This window comes from Mustela putorius, unplaced genomic scaffold, assembly GCF_011764305.1.
Source record: "Mustela putorius furo isolate JIRA1106 unplaced genomic scaffold, ASM1176430v1.1 tig00003988_pilon_pilon_pilon, whole genome shotgun sequence".
Lineage (NCBI taxonomy): Eukaryota > Metazoa > Chordata > Mammalia > Carnivora > Mustelidae > Mustela > Mustela putorius.
Genome location: NW_025422127.1, coordinates 15,325,097 through 15,342,449, shown reverse-complemented (window position 1 = coordinate 15,342,449; position 17,353 = coordinate 15,325,097). Strand labels below are relative to the sequence as shown.

The following is a 17,353-nucleotide window of genomic DNA, read 5'->3' as shown; positions in this document are numbered from 1 at the left end:
TGATCAGCAGGGAGCCTGTTGTCTCCTCTCTCTCTCTCTCTCTCTGCCTGCCTCTCTGCCTATTTGTGATCTCTGTCTGTAAAATAAATAAATAAATAAACAGGCTTCTCTAGTATTTGAAAACCTCTAGCAAAACCCAGGTACACAGTTCTTCTCTAGAGGCTGCCCATGCTCTACTTTTACCAGGCATAAAAGCGATCTCTGATCTCGAAGTTTAAAAAAATATTTTTCTGTAATTTTATCGACTGGCCCAAGTTCAACCCCTCAAGCTAGATGTTCTTCCACATAACAGCCATTCAGATACATGCATCTATCATGTACTCCCAAAAGCATTTCTTTTCCAAGCTACCCTTCAACTATTCCTTAATATGCCATGGTTTCAGACTCTTTACGTCCAAACATGCTTAAATATACCAATGCCCTTTAAATCATTATACCCAGAATTCAGTATGTTATGGCTGATTACTTCACCCTTACTTCTAGACACTTACAAAACAACTGAAGATTGCATATGTTTTTTTGTTTTTGAGGGTGTATTCTGGCAGCCACTACACAGATACTGAAGAATTACTGAAGTAGACTGTTTTGCTTTTGTCAGATTTTATGGGTTTGGTTGGGATTCTTTTGTTTCCTGGCTAGGGTTTTTTTTTTTTTTTTTTTTTTTATTTAGATTTATTTAACTATTTATTTGAAAGAGAAGATGACATACACAGTAGTGGGGGGAGGGACAGAGAAAGGAGGAGACAAGCAGATTCCCTACAGAGCAGGAAGCCCACCTCCCAGCTTGATCCCACCCTGAGATCATACCTCAACCAACTGAACCACCCAGGCACCTCTACTGGCTAGCTTTTTTTGGAGAAAGGGAGGGAGAGAACTCTAAAGATTTTTACAGTTATCCTATTAAATTTTTTATCCTGCTTGGTTTAGACATTACTCTGCTCTTTAAAGATCTTTCAGAATGCTAAATTTCTTATCTAACATACACATTAACCCCCATATTTTTTCCATCCAATTCATTAATAAAAATATTTAACGAGGAGGAGTCAAGTTTAGAGAATACATAATATCACCAGAAGCTTTTACATAGGTTACCATATATCATTAAACACCATATTTGGGGAAAAGTCATTTTATAGTTATGAAAAAACCTACAGTTATGAAGAAACCTAATTATCACCTTAACTAGCTTACATTTCTCCATCTTACTTACACTGCCTTGCCAGTGCCTTGAAGAGGTAAAGGTCTACTGTATCTCTCATAAATCCCTGATCTTCCAAAACTAGAAATACTGCCAAAGAATAATATAAAATTAGCCCTAGATGACCTAGTTTTAATGCTGACTTTTAGCGATCACCATTCCAAATTCAAGGCCCTCCAACAATTCTACCCTAAAATAGCACTTAGGAAAAAGAGAACAAATAGAAGGTTGATGGAGGGATGTGGGTGGAGGATGGGCTAGTTGGGTGACAGATAATAAGGAGGGCACTTATTGTGATGAGCACTGGGTGTTATATGTAAGTGATTAATTACTGAATTCTACTCCTGAAACCAATAATGCATGTACATTAATGAATTAGAATTTAAATAAAAATAAAAATAAAAAGATGTTGTTTCAAGTTCTTAAGTGAACGGAGGCCGCTGGTCTTTGAATCACACTTTGAAGAGATCTCTTGAATGCTTTCTTAGAATTTCTCTTTTCACACATTTTGGGCCCTCACTTTCATTTTTCCAACACTAAATACACAGCCTACTCCTTTTAATTCTATGATAGAAAAGACAACAGCAATCTAGATGCAGAATTTCACCTGCTGTATCATTTAACAACTCTATACCAAGAACCAGAAGCAAATGACAAGCTCAACCTTTTATGATCTTCCTCCGAAAGTCTTCTCTTTTATTGGATAACATCAATTATTTTGAAGTTTTGATTTTTTTTTTAAAGATTTTATTTATTTATTTGACAGAGAGAGATCACAAGTAGGCAGAGAGGCAGGCAGAGAGAGGAGGAAGCAGGCTCTCTGCCGAGCAGAGAGCCCCATGCAGGGCTCAATCCCAGGACCCTGAGATCATGACCTAAGCCGAAGGCAGAGGCTTTAACCCACTGAGTCACCCAGGCACCACTGAGTTTTGATATTAATGGCATTGTTGTTATATGGACTATGCCAAATTCTTACATTGATATTTGATTTTCTTTTCCTGTCACATTAATCTCCCTTTTCTACTATTCTCTCTTGAATCTCACTCCTTTTTTGTAGAACAATTTTGTTTTTAGCAGTTCTTTATATGTGATCCATAGGTAGTAAACTATCAGTTTGTGTTAGTCTGAAAAATAAAAAGTCTTTATTCTACCTCCACTGATGAATAATAGTTTCACTGGGTTCAATTATGTGTTGCCAAAGTTTTTCACTAAATTTGAAGATTCCACTCTACAATATTCTCTCTTGCTCCTGTTGTTGCTCTTAGAAGGCCTGCTGCTGGCCTGTTAATCCTTTGTAGGTACACTATGTTTCCTCTCTGGTGGTTTTTAAAATCAGTTTATCTGTGATTTATGGTAGTTGTGGATATCTTCCTGCTCAAGAATTATTTGCTCCTAAATTGAAGGTCCATTCCTATCATGTAATCAGAAATATTCACAGTAATTACATCTTCTAAAATTGCCTCCCATTCCCTCTAGCCTCCCCTTTTGAAACTCCCATATTATGTTAGATTTCTATTTCAACACACTTCTCTTTAATTCCTATCTCTTAATGTGCCTTATTGCTTTTTGGATATAATTCCTCAGATGTATCTTTCAATTCACGAACTTTTCCTATAGCATTCTCTCATCTGCAGTTAAACCGCTATACTATTCTTTCACTTTAGTTATTAGGTATTTCGTACCTAAAACACTTTTTTGGGGTGCCTGGGTAGCTCAGTGGGTTAAAGCCTCTGCCTTCAGCTTGGGTCATGATCTCAGGGTCCTGGGATTGAGCTCTCTGTTCGGCGGGGAACTTGCTTCCTCCTCTCTCTGCCTGCCTCTCTGCCTGCTTCTGATCTCTCTCTGTCAAATAAATAAATAAAATCTTAAAAAAAAAAAAAAGTTTACAACACTTTTTTGTTCCTTAATAACCTGCCTGGTATTATTTGTAGTGTTTTTTCCTTTGCTCATATTTTAAATCCTTCCTTCATATATTTGATATTGATCGTATTTACTGAGCCCTAAAAGTACATGCATTAATTCATTTTACTCTTAAAATACTCTAGAAGGTAATGTTATTATTCTTCTCATAAATAGGGACATTAAAGCACAATAAGTATAAACTTACATAACAAGTAAATGGCAAAGCCAAGACTAAAAGACACTGAACAACTAGAGCTAGTGCTACCTTTATTACATTGCCTCAGGTTTTCCTCTCAACAGTCCTCAAACAATAGCCCAAGAAGCTGTATCTTCTCCATTCTAAAGAGTGTGCCTATGCTTACTACTCCATCCATTATTTTAATCATTTCATTTATGGTCTCATTCTATTACCCAATGTTCCTAAGGGTCTAATCACTCTATTTGTTCTTACTTCTAATACTGGTTCGGGGTAGATTAAATTCCACAGGTAATTAAGTAATTTGGGATTGCAAATTCATTTAAGCAGAGCTCCCATCTATGGGATTCTGTATGAACTAGGCTAAAATCAGTGTTAACAGCAGCTGTGCAGGGCACCTGGGTGGCTCAGTGGGTTAAAGCCTCTGCCTTCGGCTCAGGTCAGATCCCGGGGTCCTTGGTTCGACCCCCGCATCGGGCTCTCTCCTCACTGGGGAGCCTGCTTCCCCCTCTCTCTCTGCCTACTTGTGATCTCTCTCTCTGTGTCAAATAAATAAACAAAAGATTAAAAAAAAACAAACCAGCAGCTGTGCATATACAAACTCAAAGCTTATGAGAAGACACCTTTCTTCTGACCCTAAGACCAGGTAAGTTAGTTTCTCACATTGTCAACTAATAGTGTAGAAGGAACTTTTTCTAGTCCACTTATTCCCAGGAAAGTCCTGGATTTACACAGGAGTATCAGTTTCAAAACCCTACCCCATTTAGGGCCAAGGTCCGCTATCAACATGTCACCATTAAAATCTAAGTCCCTCAGTTACCAAAAAGAATAACCCTTCAGAACATCCGTAGTTTAGAGTCCTTGCTGACAGATGCATAGTGTTGGAAGGGATGGGGAAAAACAGGGACATCTGCCCTGCCAGAGAGATCTGCCAAAACAACTCTGAGAATCAATGTGGTACATACACCATAACCAACACACCTCACGGTAGTTACACAGTCAGAATTAATGCTTTCAAACGCCTATCAACTTGAAGAAAGAACTAAATTACTCATAATCCTCAATTCACTTAGTTCTATTGTTGTCTTATTTTATTATTTTTCCATCCACATCCAATATCCACTCCTCATTCAATACACATCCATTCTGTGTGTGATGTTACTAAATGTGCATATAACTTAGAAATATAGAGGCTTATTTTTAAGCCTCTTTAAATTTAAAAATATGTACGTATTTTTAATTTATATGAATGCTTTATACCTCATTCTCTTACTTTTTTAAAAAATATGTATCTGTGGCCCTATGAATACTTCTAGATCATTGCTTTTGACTTTTACATAGTATTACATAGTATATACTCACTGTATTTCACTTATCTAACCCCTCCAGTAAAAAACCATTTGGACTGCCTTCAATCCCCTGTGCTATAGTGAACAACCATTTTTTTTTTTTTTTTAAGATTTTCTTGATTTATTTGACTGAGAGAGACACAGCAAAAGAGAAAATACAGCAGGGAGAGTGGAAGAGGGAGAAGCAGGCTTCCCACTGAGCAGGGAGCCTGATACGGGGCTTGATTCCTGCACCCTGAGATCATGACCTGAGCCAAGGGCAGACATTTAAATAACTGAATGATCCACCCAGGCGCCCCTATAGTGAACATCCTTATACATGTCCTCCTGTAGACCAGTGGGAAATTTTCTCTAGGGAACATATCCAGGAGTGGGATTACTGGAACCAACTATGCCATCTATGTTCCTGTTAGCTTCCTTACAAACACTGAACATTGACTCATTTTCTAATTTATACCAATTTGAACAATGGAATGTAGCTTTTTATCTCTGAAATTTACATTTCTTTGTTTACTAATGAGACTGAGGATCCCATGCTATATTTATTTGTTAACCACTTAGGTTTCCTTGTCTGTTACTTGTCTATTTAAATCCTCTCTCTCCTTATAGTCTCTTTTTCTTACAGACTTACAAGCATCCTTTTTTTATTCTGTATGTTAATCTTTGTTATTTTGGGAGGTGTGAAAATACCTTCTCCCAATGAGTCACATATCTGTTAACTTTGTCAGTAGTGTTCTTTCTTGAACAAAAATACTTAAATTTGATGGTGTCACTTAAGATTTCTCACCTAAGATACATTTTCATTGATTAGCTATATGGTTTAGCCTTTCACACTGGGGTCTTTAATCAATATGGAGTCCACTCTATCTGGCACCAGGTAGGTGGCCAATTTTATTCTCCATATAGCAAGCCAGTTTTCTAACACACACTTAATTAGCACTAGTTTATGATGCTCCCCTCTACATACATGTTTAAACTCTTTATTATTATTATTTTTTTCACTGCTCTATCTGCCCATTCCTGCACCAGTACTATACCATTCTGGGGTGCACTGACTGGTTTAGTTAGTTATATGGCTCTGAAGTACATTTTCAGAGCTATTAGAGCAGATCTCCCTTCTTTTCCTCTTTTTCTTCACATTAATGTTAAGATAGTTTTATTTGTCCATATAATTTTTAAAATTTTTCAATTGTTGTAAAATATACAAAACATAAAATTTGCGATCTTAACCATTTTTAAGTGTACTGAACTCAGTGACATTCACACTGTTGTATATCCAATCTCCAGAACTCCCTTCATCTTGCAAATCAAAACTGTTCAATAAAAAAACAAAACAACAACAAAAAAACTCATTCCCCCCAACTCATAGCAACCAACATTCTCTGACTTCTTTAGAACCTTCTGTAAGTGAAATAATAATATCTTTTTGTGACTCGCCCATGTAAAACTTAAGGTAAAATTAGTTTCTAAAAATTTACTGCTGGGAACATTTCAGTTGATGTATACACTAACTTAGGCAGAACTGATATCCTCACAGTATTAAATTATACCACCTACTGATATCAACAGATCCTCTGAATTTTTTTCTTCATCCTCCTATAGAGTCTTGGGCTTTCTTGCTTTTTTTACTTTTTTGGAAAAACTTAAATGTAAAAATGATTATTTATCTTTGAATTTTTGATAAGCCATCTGAACATAGGATTTAGAAGGAAAAAGGGTTGAGACTGATTAGCAATTTAATTTTCATAATGATCATTATTCATATTTTCTATTACCTCTTGAACCTACTTTGTTACATTTTCCAGAAATGTATTTGTTCTGTATTTTCAAGCTTATTAGAATATAATAATCTTTCATTATTTTTAAATTGTATGGTACTAGTAGTTACTTCTTTATCATTCTATAAGAGATGATCCTATCTGATTAGCCTTTTTAAAACAACTAACAACTTATCTGATCTTCTAATGATTCCTGACTTAGTTTCTATTATCCTCCATCTTACTGTTTCTTTGGTTTTGGCTGTTGTTTTTTTCCTCGTCTCCTGGTTTGCATCCTTAGCTTATTTGCTTTCATTCTTTATTGCTTTCTGATAAATATAACAAGACATTTCCCTCTAAACACTAGAGGATTAGTTATATCCCACAGATTTTCTTTTACTTTCTATTCGTTTCTGAGATCAAGACTTGGGATAAGATCAAAAGGCAAACGCTTAACTGACTGAACCACCCAGGCACCCCTATTCTAGTCTCCCTTAACTCAAAGTATATTTTCAATACTAATCCAAAAGATATGTGCGCCCCTATATTTATTGCAGCAATATTTCCAACAGCCAAGATATGGAAGTAATATAGCGTCCATAAGTAGACAAAGAGATAAGGAAAACATGGTAGATATATAAATGAAATATTACACAGCCATAATAAAAGGATGAGATCATGGCATTTGAAACAACATTGATGGACCTAGAGAATACTATGCTTAGTGAAGTAAGTCAGACTGAGAAAGACAAATACCATATGATTCCACCCATGTCATCTAAAACAATGAACAACAACAACAAAAAGAAAAAAACAGAATTAGACCTATAAATACAGAGAACAAACTGATGGTTGCCAGAGGTCAGGGGAGGGGGGAGTTATGCAAATGAGATGAAAGAGAGTGGGAGGTATAGGCTTCCAGTTATGGCATAAATAAGTCACAGGAATAAATGAAAAGCATTAGGAATACAATGATATAGTAACAGCAATATAATAGGAAGATGGTAGCCATTCGTGTGTTGAACACAGGATAATGTATAAACTTGATAAATCACTATACCTGAAACTAATAAACACTGTGTATCAACTATACCCCCACAAAAAAAGTACTATATTTTCAGATTCCAGATTTATTTTAGTTTTATGTTGCAATTCTTCATTACTGATTTCTAATTTTGCTGCATTAAGGGTCAAAGAACACAGTTCATGAGACTTTAATTCTTAGGAATTTTGACATTTCCTATGTGGCCTAGTGCCTTTAACTATTATAACTATTCATTAAGTTCTTAAAATCAATGCATATTCTCTGTTTGTTAGTGCAATATTCTACAGAATACCTATTTGAGCTTATTAATGTTACTGAAATTTTCTAAATTATTTTTTATTTTTGCTTCTTTGATCAAGTTCTAAAAGGAACATGTACTAACGACCAACTGCAACTGCTGATTTATCTGTTTCTCCCACTGTTGTTTTATACACTTAAAGGCAATACTCTTAAATGCATAAATGTCTACAATCATTGTATTTTTTTGATCTACTGTTCTTTTTATCAATATGTAGCATTCCTCTGTGTGCTTTATAACTTCTTTGCTCAGTCATTTAAGCATATGACTTTTGATTTTGGCTCAGGTCACAATCTCAGGGTCATGAGACTGAGCCCCATGTGGGGCTCCACAATCAGCATGGAATCTGCCTGTCCCTCTTCCTCCGCTCCATACCTCCGCACCCCCCACCCTTGGCTCATACTCACTTTCTCTTTTAAAAAAAAGAAAAGATCATTTAATTAGTGGTATCTGGATGGCTCAGTCAGTATCCAGATCTTGATCTCAGTTCCGGTCTTGATTTCTGGGTCATGAGTTCAAGCCCCTTGTTGTACTCCACACTGGGCATAAAGCCTACTTTAGATAGATAGATGGATAGATAATTTAACTTATGTTAAAATAAATTAGATTCAGAAGACACATTTTCTTGATATACCTTTTATTTATAAAAAATTTTCCTGTTCTTTTATTTTTAATTCTACTATTTTTTGCCTTATGCTTAACTCTTATTGACAATATATTCTGCATCTTGTTTTTTAATCCAACTGAGGTCAGTATTTTAATCTAAGTTTAATATATTGCTTTTCTCATTATTCATACCATTTTGGTCAACATTTTTCATGGTGTCTACATATCTCTCATTTTTCCCTGCCCTTTCCCCTATTCTTTTCTATTCTCCACTAGATAAACTGAGAGTTTTATACTTAAGATTTGAAACTTATACATTGTTTTATTCCCCTAGCATATTAACAGCCATACTTACACTTATATTTTCCTGTCATCTTCTTAAGCTTATCATTATCTGTATCCCTTCAAAAGAAGACACTGCCCCATCACCACTATGAACAGTGCCAACTCTACCATTTGTAACTGGGGGACTGGTGGTGGTAGGCAGGAAGCCCCCAAATCTGAGAACCTCTAGTGTAATAATATGTATCTCTACTCTGCCAACACTTTTTCTGAGGTGATCTTCTACTCAGGTATAGGTAATGTGGAGGAAGAAGGGGACACTCAGAAGCTAATCAGTACCTCACCAATATTACACTACAGCACCTGCCTCACCACCACCCCATGACTCGTGACAGGCTAAGGACTGCTCAGAGTGGTGATGGAGCAATGATCCACCTAGAACAATAAGAGAGAAACAGTTACTGAAAAATAACCCAAACCACCTCATGATGCCAAATCCTCTTTTATACTGAACAGCTGTTTCACTCATACACATATATTCAGATTCCTCACAGGGAAGCATTATAGCATTATGATCAAGAACATAAGTTCTGGAGTTTCAACTGGTCAAATTCTAAATCCCAGGTAATCACTCAACTACTCATGTAACCTCAATCTCTCCAAGCTTCAATGTGCCCATCTTCAAGATGTTACGACAATTCTTATTTCTTAGAAGATTACTGCAGGGATTAACTGAGAAAACGGAAGAAAGTATACATCCCTGCATGACACACAGAAAGCATCCAATGTCAGGTATTATCAAACATGTTTTATGAATTTATGGAAACACTAGATCTCTAAAATGCACTTCTGTCCTAAGGATGTATTTCTAATTAGAATTAGAATGTGAATTCTAATTAGAATTCCCCAATGTGTTGGGGAAGTCAAAACTCCAGTTTGAAGAGCACAGCACACTGGGGCACCGCGTTGGGAATGCAAGTAGAAGGTGCATGGCAAACAACATCCAAGCTCCAGTGCCTAAACATCCTAGAGCCAGGGCAGCTGGATCAGCTATGAACAAAGAGCCACTTCCTATAAACTGTCAGTAAGATAGAGATAATATTCACCTATAACGAACAGAATTCTAAAATTCAATGTCCTGAAGAAGAAAAAACTGTACTACTTTGAGGCAGTAAGGTGTAAGTAAGGTATCAATTATTTTAATTTATTGAGAAAAATCAGCTCTGCACAGTATTAACTCAAACAGAAAATAAATTCACTGGTAGGTCCACAGTATGTCATCAAGACTCAGAAACAAGCCACTGGACATAAAACAGAAAATTTCCTGAAAATATTATAACCAATATTGAAAGTCCCAGGGTACTACTGAAATTGGCCTCAAGTACCAACCAAAAGTCATATGCTAATTAAAAACTTCACAGAATTCCCCACAATGAAAGAAAAAAAAAACTTATCTTGCCTAATAAATACCATTAATCTGAGATCACATATATCAACAGAAATTTAAAAAATAAAAGGGCTTATAAACTATAAGGTAAGTAAAAAAAATTGAAACCTATTGATATTTAGAATTTCCCTCTCAATTCAGATGAGAGCTACATAATTAAACATCTATTCTAGACACAACCATTTTAGGAAGTCAATCCTATTATTATCCCCATTTACAAATGAGGAAATGAAGGATTAAAGAGGTAAAGTAATTCATCCAAGATCACATAAGTAATAAACATAGATAGCTGCATTCAAATTAAGGTCTGACTCCAAAGCCCAAGCTTTTAACCTCTGTTACTAAATACAGACCACCTCCGTGAAGATCAACAGATTAAAAGGGAAGTTCATGGGGCGCCTGGGCGGCTCAGTTGGTTAAATGGCTGCCTTCAGCTCAGGTCATGATTCCAGGGTCCTGGGATCCAGCCCCACATCAGGCTCCCTGCTTAGCAGGGAGCCTGCTTCTCTCTCTCTCCCTCTGCCTGCCGCTCTGCTTACTTGCGCTCTCTCTCTGTCAAATAAATAAATAAAATCTTTAAAAAAAAAAAAAAAAGCGGGGGGGGGGGATGTTCATAAAATAAGAGCAATTCCAGAAATACTATATATTGTACACTGCCCAAAACAAAAGGGCCTCAATCCCCAGACCAGGAACAAGAAGAAAATCAAGTCTTTTGCCATAGCCTATTTTTCCTTAAAGGATTCTTAAAAACTCCTTGATCCATGTTCTTTTTCATATATGCTTAACGTAGTGCTGTGAGAGTTAGATCAAAGTCTAGGGCAGCTGCAGAAATGAGGACAGTATGAGTTAAGAGCAAATTATAAAAAAAAATGTGAGAATTTTCCAAGAGCTGGTTCAAACTGCCTTTTATTGGGCTCTAACATGAGAAAGATGTTGGGAAAAAGTGACCCCTGTAAAATCTCACCAGAGTAATTTGGGGAAAAAAAAAAAAAAGCACATGCTAATAAATCACCATATCAATTTCATGTAATTATCCTATACTCAAAAGATTATTGACTTTTACACTGTTATATTTTAGGATGAGATGGTCATACTAGAGCAGTTGTCCTAGTGACTCATAGGGGTAATCACTGAAACTCAGTTACTCCCACATGGCTAAAAACAAATATAAGAACCATTCAAGAATGACCACAAATACAGTTTTTACTTTCTATGGTACAAGAAATCAATCACAAGCCCATTTGTGATCGAATAAAAACACTACTTGAAAGGGGTACAAAGAAAAGGATGGACTTCCAAGAGGAAAAAAGTCATTTATTAGACTGTGACAAGCTTTTAAATGTTTGCATTATCATTAAACCAACTGCCTGGTTCTCCGATTCGCACACCTGCCACCTCTAGCCAACACTGTCACACTCCTAAACTTGGAAGTAGGCTCACCTCTAAAACACTGGCACCCTCTTCTGACCCTTGTGTAGTACTGCATGCACACCAGTTACTGGGGTGAAAAACTCTAATAAAGGCATGAGTTAGTAACTTTGCAAGTAACATTTTCCAGATAATTTTATACTTGCAATTCCCTGGATGAACATAAAACTAGCTGAATAAAAATAAGAAATAGCAGATCTTCTAAATAAAATGTATTCCAGTGGAAAGAAAACCAACTGTGTTCTCTTAATTATTTTCAGTGTGTGTGTGTATAATCAGCTGATTTTAATACAATAGCTACAATGATAACAATAACAGAAAAAGGCTTTACTGTGTGTAATAAACTAGTTTAATCCTAACAACAACCCGACGAGGCAAACACTCCTATTACCTTCATCTTACAGATGGAGGGAAAGTGAGGCACAGTGAACTTAAATAACATGCCCAGAATCATATACCTGGTAGTAAGTGGGAAGGCTGAAGTTCAAACTCAGCAACTATGACCCCAGAGCCAAAACCTAATTTTTATCTAAAATATCCCTGTGAGGTAGAATGAGGTTTATATTCTGATAATAAGAAACATGACTGAAGGAAAGTCTGAGCTGTAAGGAAAATTACAAATACATCATTCAAATCTCTCAACGTCTGAATCTCTCATTTTCAACAAAGTCCCAACCTATACAAAAATAAAATATTACATGAAAGAGTTTTGGTCATTTCCCCATTCCTCCTCACTAAAGGATTCTCATCTTCTGGGTCTATAATGTTTTTATGTGTTTTTACTTTTCATTCCTCTTTTCCATCTAAGTACACCCTTATTTACCTATCCAGTTCTTCAAAAGAAAAAGGAAGACAGGCTAAATAATCTACAATTTTTAACTTCATTTTCAAATAGGATATGAAGGCACATTGTCTCATGATCTGAAGTTCAAAATGAGATCTATTTAGAACATTTCTAGATTCTGCAGCTTGCCTACATAAAGCTAGTCATAATATCAAAACTCAAGAACCCTTAATAATCTAAACAAAGGGTAACCGAGCTCACTGCCATTCATGATACACCATGGGTGAGAACAAAAGATGGATTTGGATTTCTTTTTTACAACTATCTTTACAACATTTCATGTTTAAGTATACTTAGTAGTACAAACTTAGGGCAAGTTCAAAGAATTAAAGGCATACATAAACTGCACCAGACTGTTAGATCTAAGAAATGAAACAAGATAGTTCTATTTTAGTACAGTATGACCACATTGCGAAACAATTATTCAGCACGTTATTCATATCTCCCAAATCTAAGTATGACAAAAAACTGCACAGGTGATACACATGAAAAGGTGCCAAGGAACTGACTGCCTGCCAAAGCCAGAATTCTTCTTACCTCGGTCTGCAGGATGGCAGCCCGCTGTTCTTTAGCAGTCAAGGACTCCTTCAGCACTTCAATGTGTTGCTTACTGTCTGAGAACTGATTTGTGAGTGTTTCTAGCTTTGTCTGTAAGGCCAGTAGTTCTGTGTCCTTTCTGGATAGCTCCTGCTTCACCTGACCAATCTAGAGAAGATAATAAAATACTGTAAGGAAAAAAGAAATGAAACAACCACCTCTGATCTGGCTCTTTGACAGATCTGAGTCACAAAATATGAAACTAAAAGCATTAGTTTTCTGACAAAACATAATTCATCTTTTTTCCATCATCTAATCTTGGATAACCACCCCCACACACACACACACACAGTTTTTCAACAAATAGGGAAATTCCAGTTTTCATTTACTGCATCTCCTAAATACTCTTCAAAATCCCTTAGAAAAAGAATAGAGGGAAAGAAATCCCAATTCAATTAGATTACTATGCAATAGCAGGAAGCATCTAAATACCAATGCACTGATGAAACAGTTTTCATTTTATTAAGTCAGACCTCTTAAAACATAAAGCGGAATTAGCGTAGATACAAAACAGAAGGGAAAAAGAAAACCTCCTAGCATTGCTATTTAAAGTTAAATTCGAAAGCTGCTGCCGGTATACTGTTTACTTTTTTCATTCACAAACAAAAGTTTATATAAAACCCTTATCTTAAAAAGCCACATTTAGTGTTATGAGGCATTATAAACCTGTGCCTTTCAGAAATCATATAATTTTGATGAGTTAGAGATACTGACCTTAAAAAAGATTTCACCTACAAAGTTATATCATCTACAACGTCTATTAGCTAAAGGGATTAAAAAGCATATAACTTAAATGCATAAAGGCTCATTCTGTAAGAATCAACACGTGTAATTTGAAACTGAATTACTGACAGAGGAATCCATAGTCAAAAGATGCCAATCAATCTCCCATAAATTTCTCTCATCTCAACTTAAAAAATTTTTATTTCAAACATTTCATTTACATTCTACTGTTTCTAAGAATTTTCTAAATAGTCTCTTATTCTAAATGTACACCAAATAAGTAAGTAAGATTTGCTTTTACATTCTATTCTGTTTTCTGCCTAGCAAGGTAGCTATGCACAAGAAGATTAATTATTGGAAGTATAAATCTGACTGACAAGTTCAGTAATTTCAGTATTACTGATGAAAGTTCTCTGTATTTTTTCATTGACTGTACCTATAGTATTTTCACTATAATAATCTTGGGTATAAAGGACAGTTTGGGGAACATTTTCCCATAAGGAGGTATGAAATAAATATCAGTTTAATTAAATTAGACTTTTAAGGAGTGCTAAAAATAAGTGTCTAATTTACTCTTCTTGTTTAGCAAGAAGACAAGCATTTTCTCATATGCATGAAAATTCTATTTGCAAATTTCGTTATTCATTCATTCCACAAATATTTCTATATGCATACTGTATGCAAACTACTTGAGGGTACTAAGAACATCAATGGAAGATAACTATAAATGGCAGCTATCTTCACCCTATAATATAAATATGTACCTTGGAGTTACCTGTAATGTAATGCTGTGGCATCTTTCATGACATCCCTTTTCCAACAAAAAGTACATATTTATATTATTCCATCCTTAACATACAGGTTGCACTAAAAACATACTTGTGTATGAATGAATATTCAGGAGGAATGTTTAAAATGTTATCACTTCCTCAACTAAGGAACTACTATGGTTTAAAGATTACCTCTAATCACATAGTTAAAAATAGGTATAAAATCCCTGTTTCCTCATCATCTACTTTATTAAAGAATCATCAAAGTCGGCTATATTGACCACAGAGACTGAGAAAGGGAAGAAAATACTCTAAATGGAAAGCAGAGTTTAAAAGCACACATTTTCCATAAAAGTTAGGATCATGAGGCTTTGCAGTCACTCACACCTGGGGATAAGTGTATCTCTGAGTATTTACTTCTCTAAGCCTTCGTTTCCTGACCAGTAAAATGGAGAAAGTAAACAGACGCTACTGTACTGTTTGGAGATTAAATAAAATAATGTATGGAATGTACATAGCCCATTGTCTGACACAAGACAGAAATATTTATAATAGCTAAGGGGAAAAAAAGGTAAAGTTATGCATCAACTACTCCTCTAGAAAATACACAGTTACCATAAACCAAATAAGTGCCTTATAGACAAAATATTTCACTTTACTATCTGTACTATAAAGGGGCCCATAAATAGCAAAAACATCAAGTCAGCACAAATTCTGTTTTGGTTTGGTTTGGTTTGGTTTTTTTAATGCTGTGTTCCTGTCTTATCCCACAATTATTTTCAGAAGCAGTTTTTTCCCTGACACTGGTATGACACACACGCACGTGGCCTAGTACAGGGCAGAAGATGGAAAAGCTCACCAACACAGGTTCTGAAACCAGACTGCTTGTGTAAAAATCAAGCTCTACCTCTCACCAGGTATATCACCTGAGTACCACTCTGCTACCTCAGTTTCCACATCTATAAACTGGGGCTGGGTCATATACCAACCTTGGCAGGTTATAAGTGTTTGAGTGTTAGCTATTTTATTATTTTTTTGTTACATTTTGAAATGGAATTTTAAGTTCTTTAGACAGAAGATTAAACTAGATTTAGAGATTTTATGTTTCATGCTAATTCTAATTGACTAGCTAACTCTAAATAAGCAAATCACTTTCTACACATCTATTCTTTAAAAAGTAACATTTGTTGGAAAATCACCTAATGGAGACTTAAAGTTAAATACCTATGAACTTAAAGCACTTTACTCAAGAATTTCAAAATCTAGGCGAGTTGATCTTAAAAGTTCTCATCAAAGGAAGAAAAAAAATTTTTGTGATAGATATTAACTAGACTTACTGTGGAGATCATTTGTGTGTGTGTGTGTGTGTATCTCAAATCATTATGTTGCAAATCTGAAATATAAAGTTATAAATCAATTATATCTCAGTTTAAAAAAAAAAAAAAAAGAATTTCAAATTCAAAAATTCAAATAATCCCTAAAACGGAGAACATCTGCATATTCTTACACCGAAGAAGAAATGGAGATCACCATTCATATAAAACAATTATCTACAAAAGGAAAGGAGAAAAAAACACGCTTTGAAGTCCCATCCATACAATGACAAAAGCAACAATAAACAACCAGAACAAGTGAGGGCTCACTGCACACAAAGTGAAATATGGGTCAAACTGGTGAACAGGAGTCAGTTAAAGAGCAGAGCAGGCTGGTTAGTGCTAGTATTGGGCAAAGCTGCCAACCAAAGAGAATGAAAGTATAAGCCACCCAGAAGCCAGAGCTAGCAGGGTCCCACTGTGGGATCACTGCACACAAAGAGTAAATCTTACGGCAAAGACCTCAGCCTGAAGACCAGCCGCTCTCTTTTTCAGCTCCTCCCCTTGAGCCTCTTTCGAACTTAGTTCCTCCTTCAGTTGCTCTACCTGTCACGACATTGTTATTCTTTTTCACTTATGTGTCAATCTACGTCTTACTATCTGCTTTTCAGCCAGAGCAGTAACTGGAAATAACAATAACCTGTATAACACAATCAAATCTGTTCCCCTAATTCCCTCTTCAAAGAACCCTAGATAGTTTTTCACATTTTTTAATGGACTTAAATGTGCCAATCAGCAAATGGAGACTGTATGGTAGTTTATTTTCTTCTCAAATTAGCGTGAAAAATACAAACTAATAGAAGTTGAAAATGTGAATTTTTAAGTTCTAAAATTAGCATCGATTTTCAGTAGTCATTGATAACAGATTCTTAAAATAATAAAGGAATATTCTATTGACTTTTATGTCAGGTCTGAGTACCACAGCCAGAAGCTAGAAACTGGAGAGGAAGTTAGAATAATTGTGTATCATGTCTCTACAGTTTTCTGTTCTGAGAAACTGAGGAACTAATACAATTGGGATGCAAGGGCTACTTATTTGTAGCTAATATTATGTAATCATAATTGTGATTTTTAATTAAACCAAAAAAACTTGGCAAATTGATAACTATAATAAACTAGATCCTCCAATTTGCCCAAATAGTTTATAGAATCAAACTAAATGGCTTTGGATCTAAGGAAAAAATATTGTGACTGAGTTTCTAAATATGGACTGACAATGCTGCGCTGGTATGTGATCTTACTGTAGGTATATCTGAAGTGCACACGGGAAACAATAAACCTGATACAAACGCATCTTCTCCAAGGGACAGGACAAAGGGTTTTTCTTTATAGAACTGTATTTGAAGGGAAAATAGGAAATTATTTAAGCCATTTCAGGAAAAAAAAAATAGGTGGGGGAACTGGGTTCAGGATTTTGGCTGTTAAAATACTACACAAGAGTTAAAGAACTTGTTGTCTCATGTAGTGAGAAAAATTCAACTTGGATAGAATTCTAAGAAATTAAAAAAAAAAAAGAATTCTAATAAATCATCTCAGAA

At 35.5% G+C, this 17,353-nt stretch overlaps 1 protein-coding gene across 15 annotated transcripts in view; it reads right to left on the bottom strand.

Moving 5' to 3' along the window:
• The window catches only part of ERC1 (ELKS/RAB6-interacting/CAST family member 1), a 558,286-nt gene that overhangs the window by 418,099 nt on the left and 122,834 nt on the right, over positions 1 to 17,353 (bottom strand). For 8 of the 15 annotated variants that reach the window (XR_006604246.1, XM_045071560.1, XM_045071547.1 and 5 more), the window contains exons 6-7: positions 16,269 to 16,361; positions 12,890 to 13,057 (exon numbers count right to left, since the gene is read on the bottom strand). Coding sequence is in view for 14 of the 15 variants with exons in the window: in XM_045071560.1 (XP_044927495.1) it covers positions 12,890 to 13,057; positions 16,269 to 16,361 (261 nt within the window). In the remaining variant the exon portion in view is untranslated. The remainder of the gene's footprint in view (positions 1 to 12,889; positions 13,058 to 16,268; positions 16,362 to 17,353) is intronic. The other 7 variants (XM_045071559.1, XM_045071557.1, XM_045071552.1 and 4 more) reach the window with 2 other exon arrangements.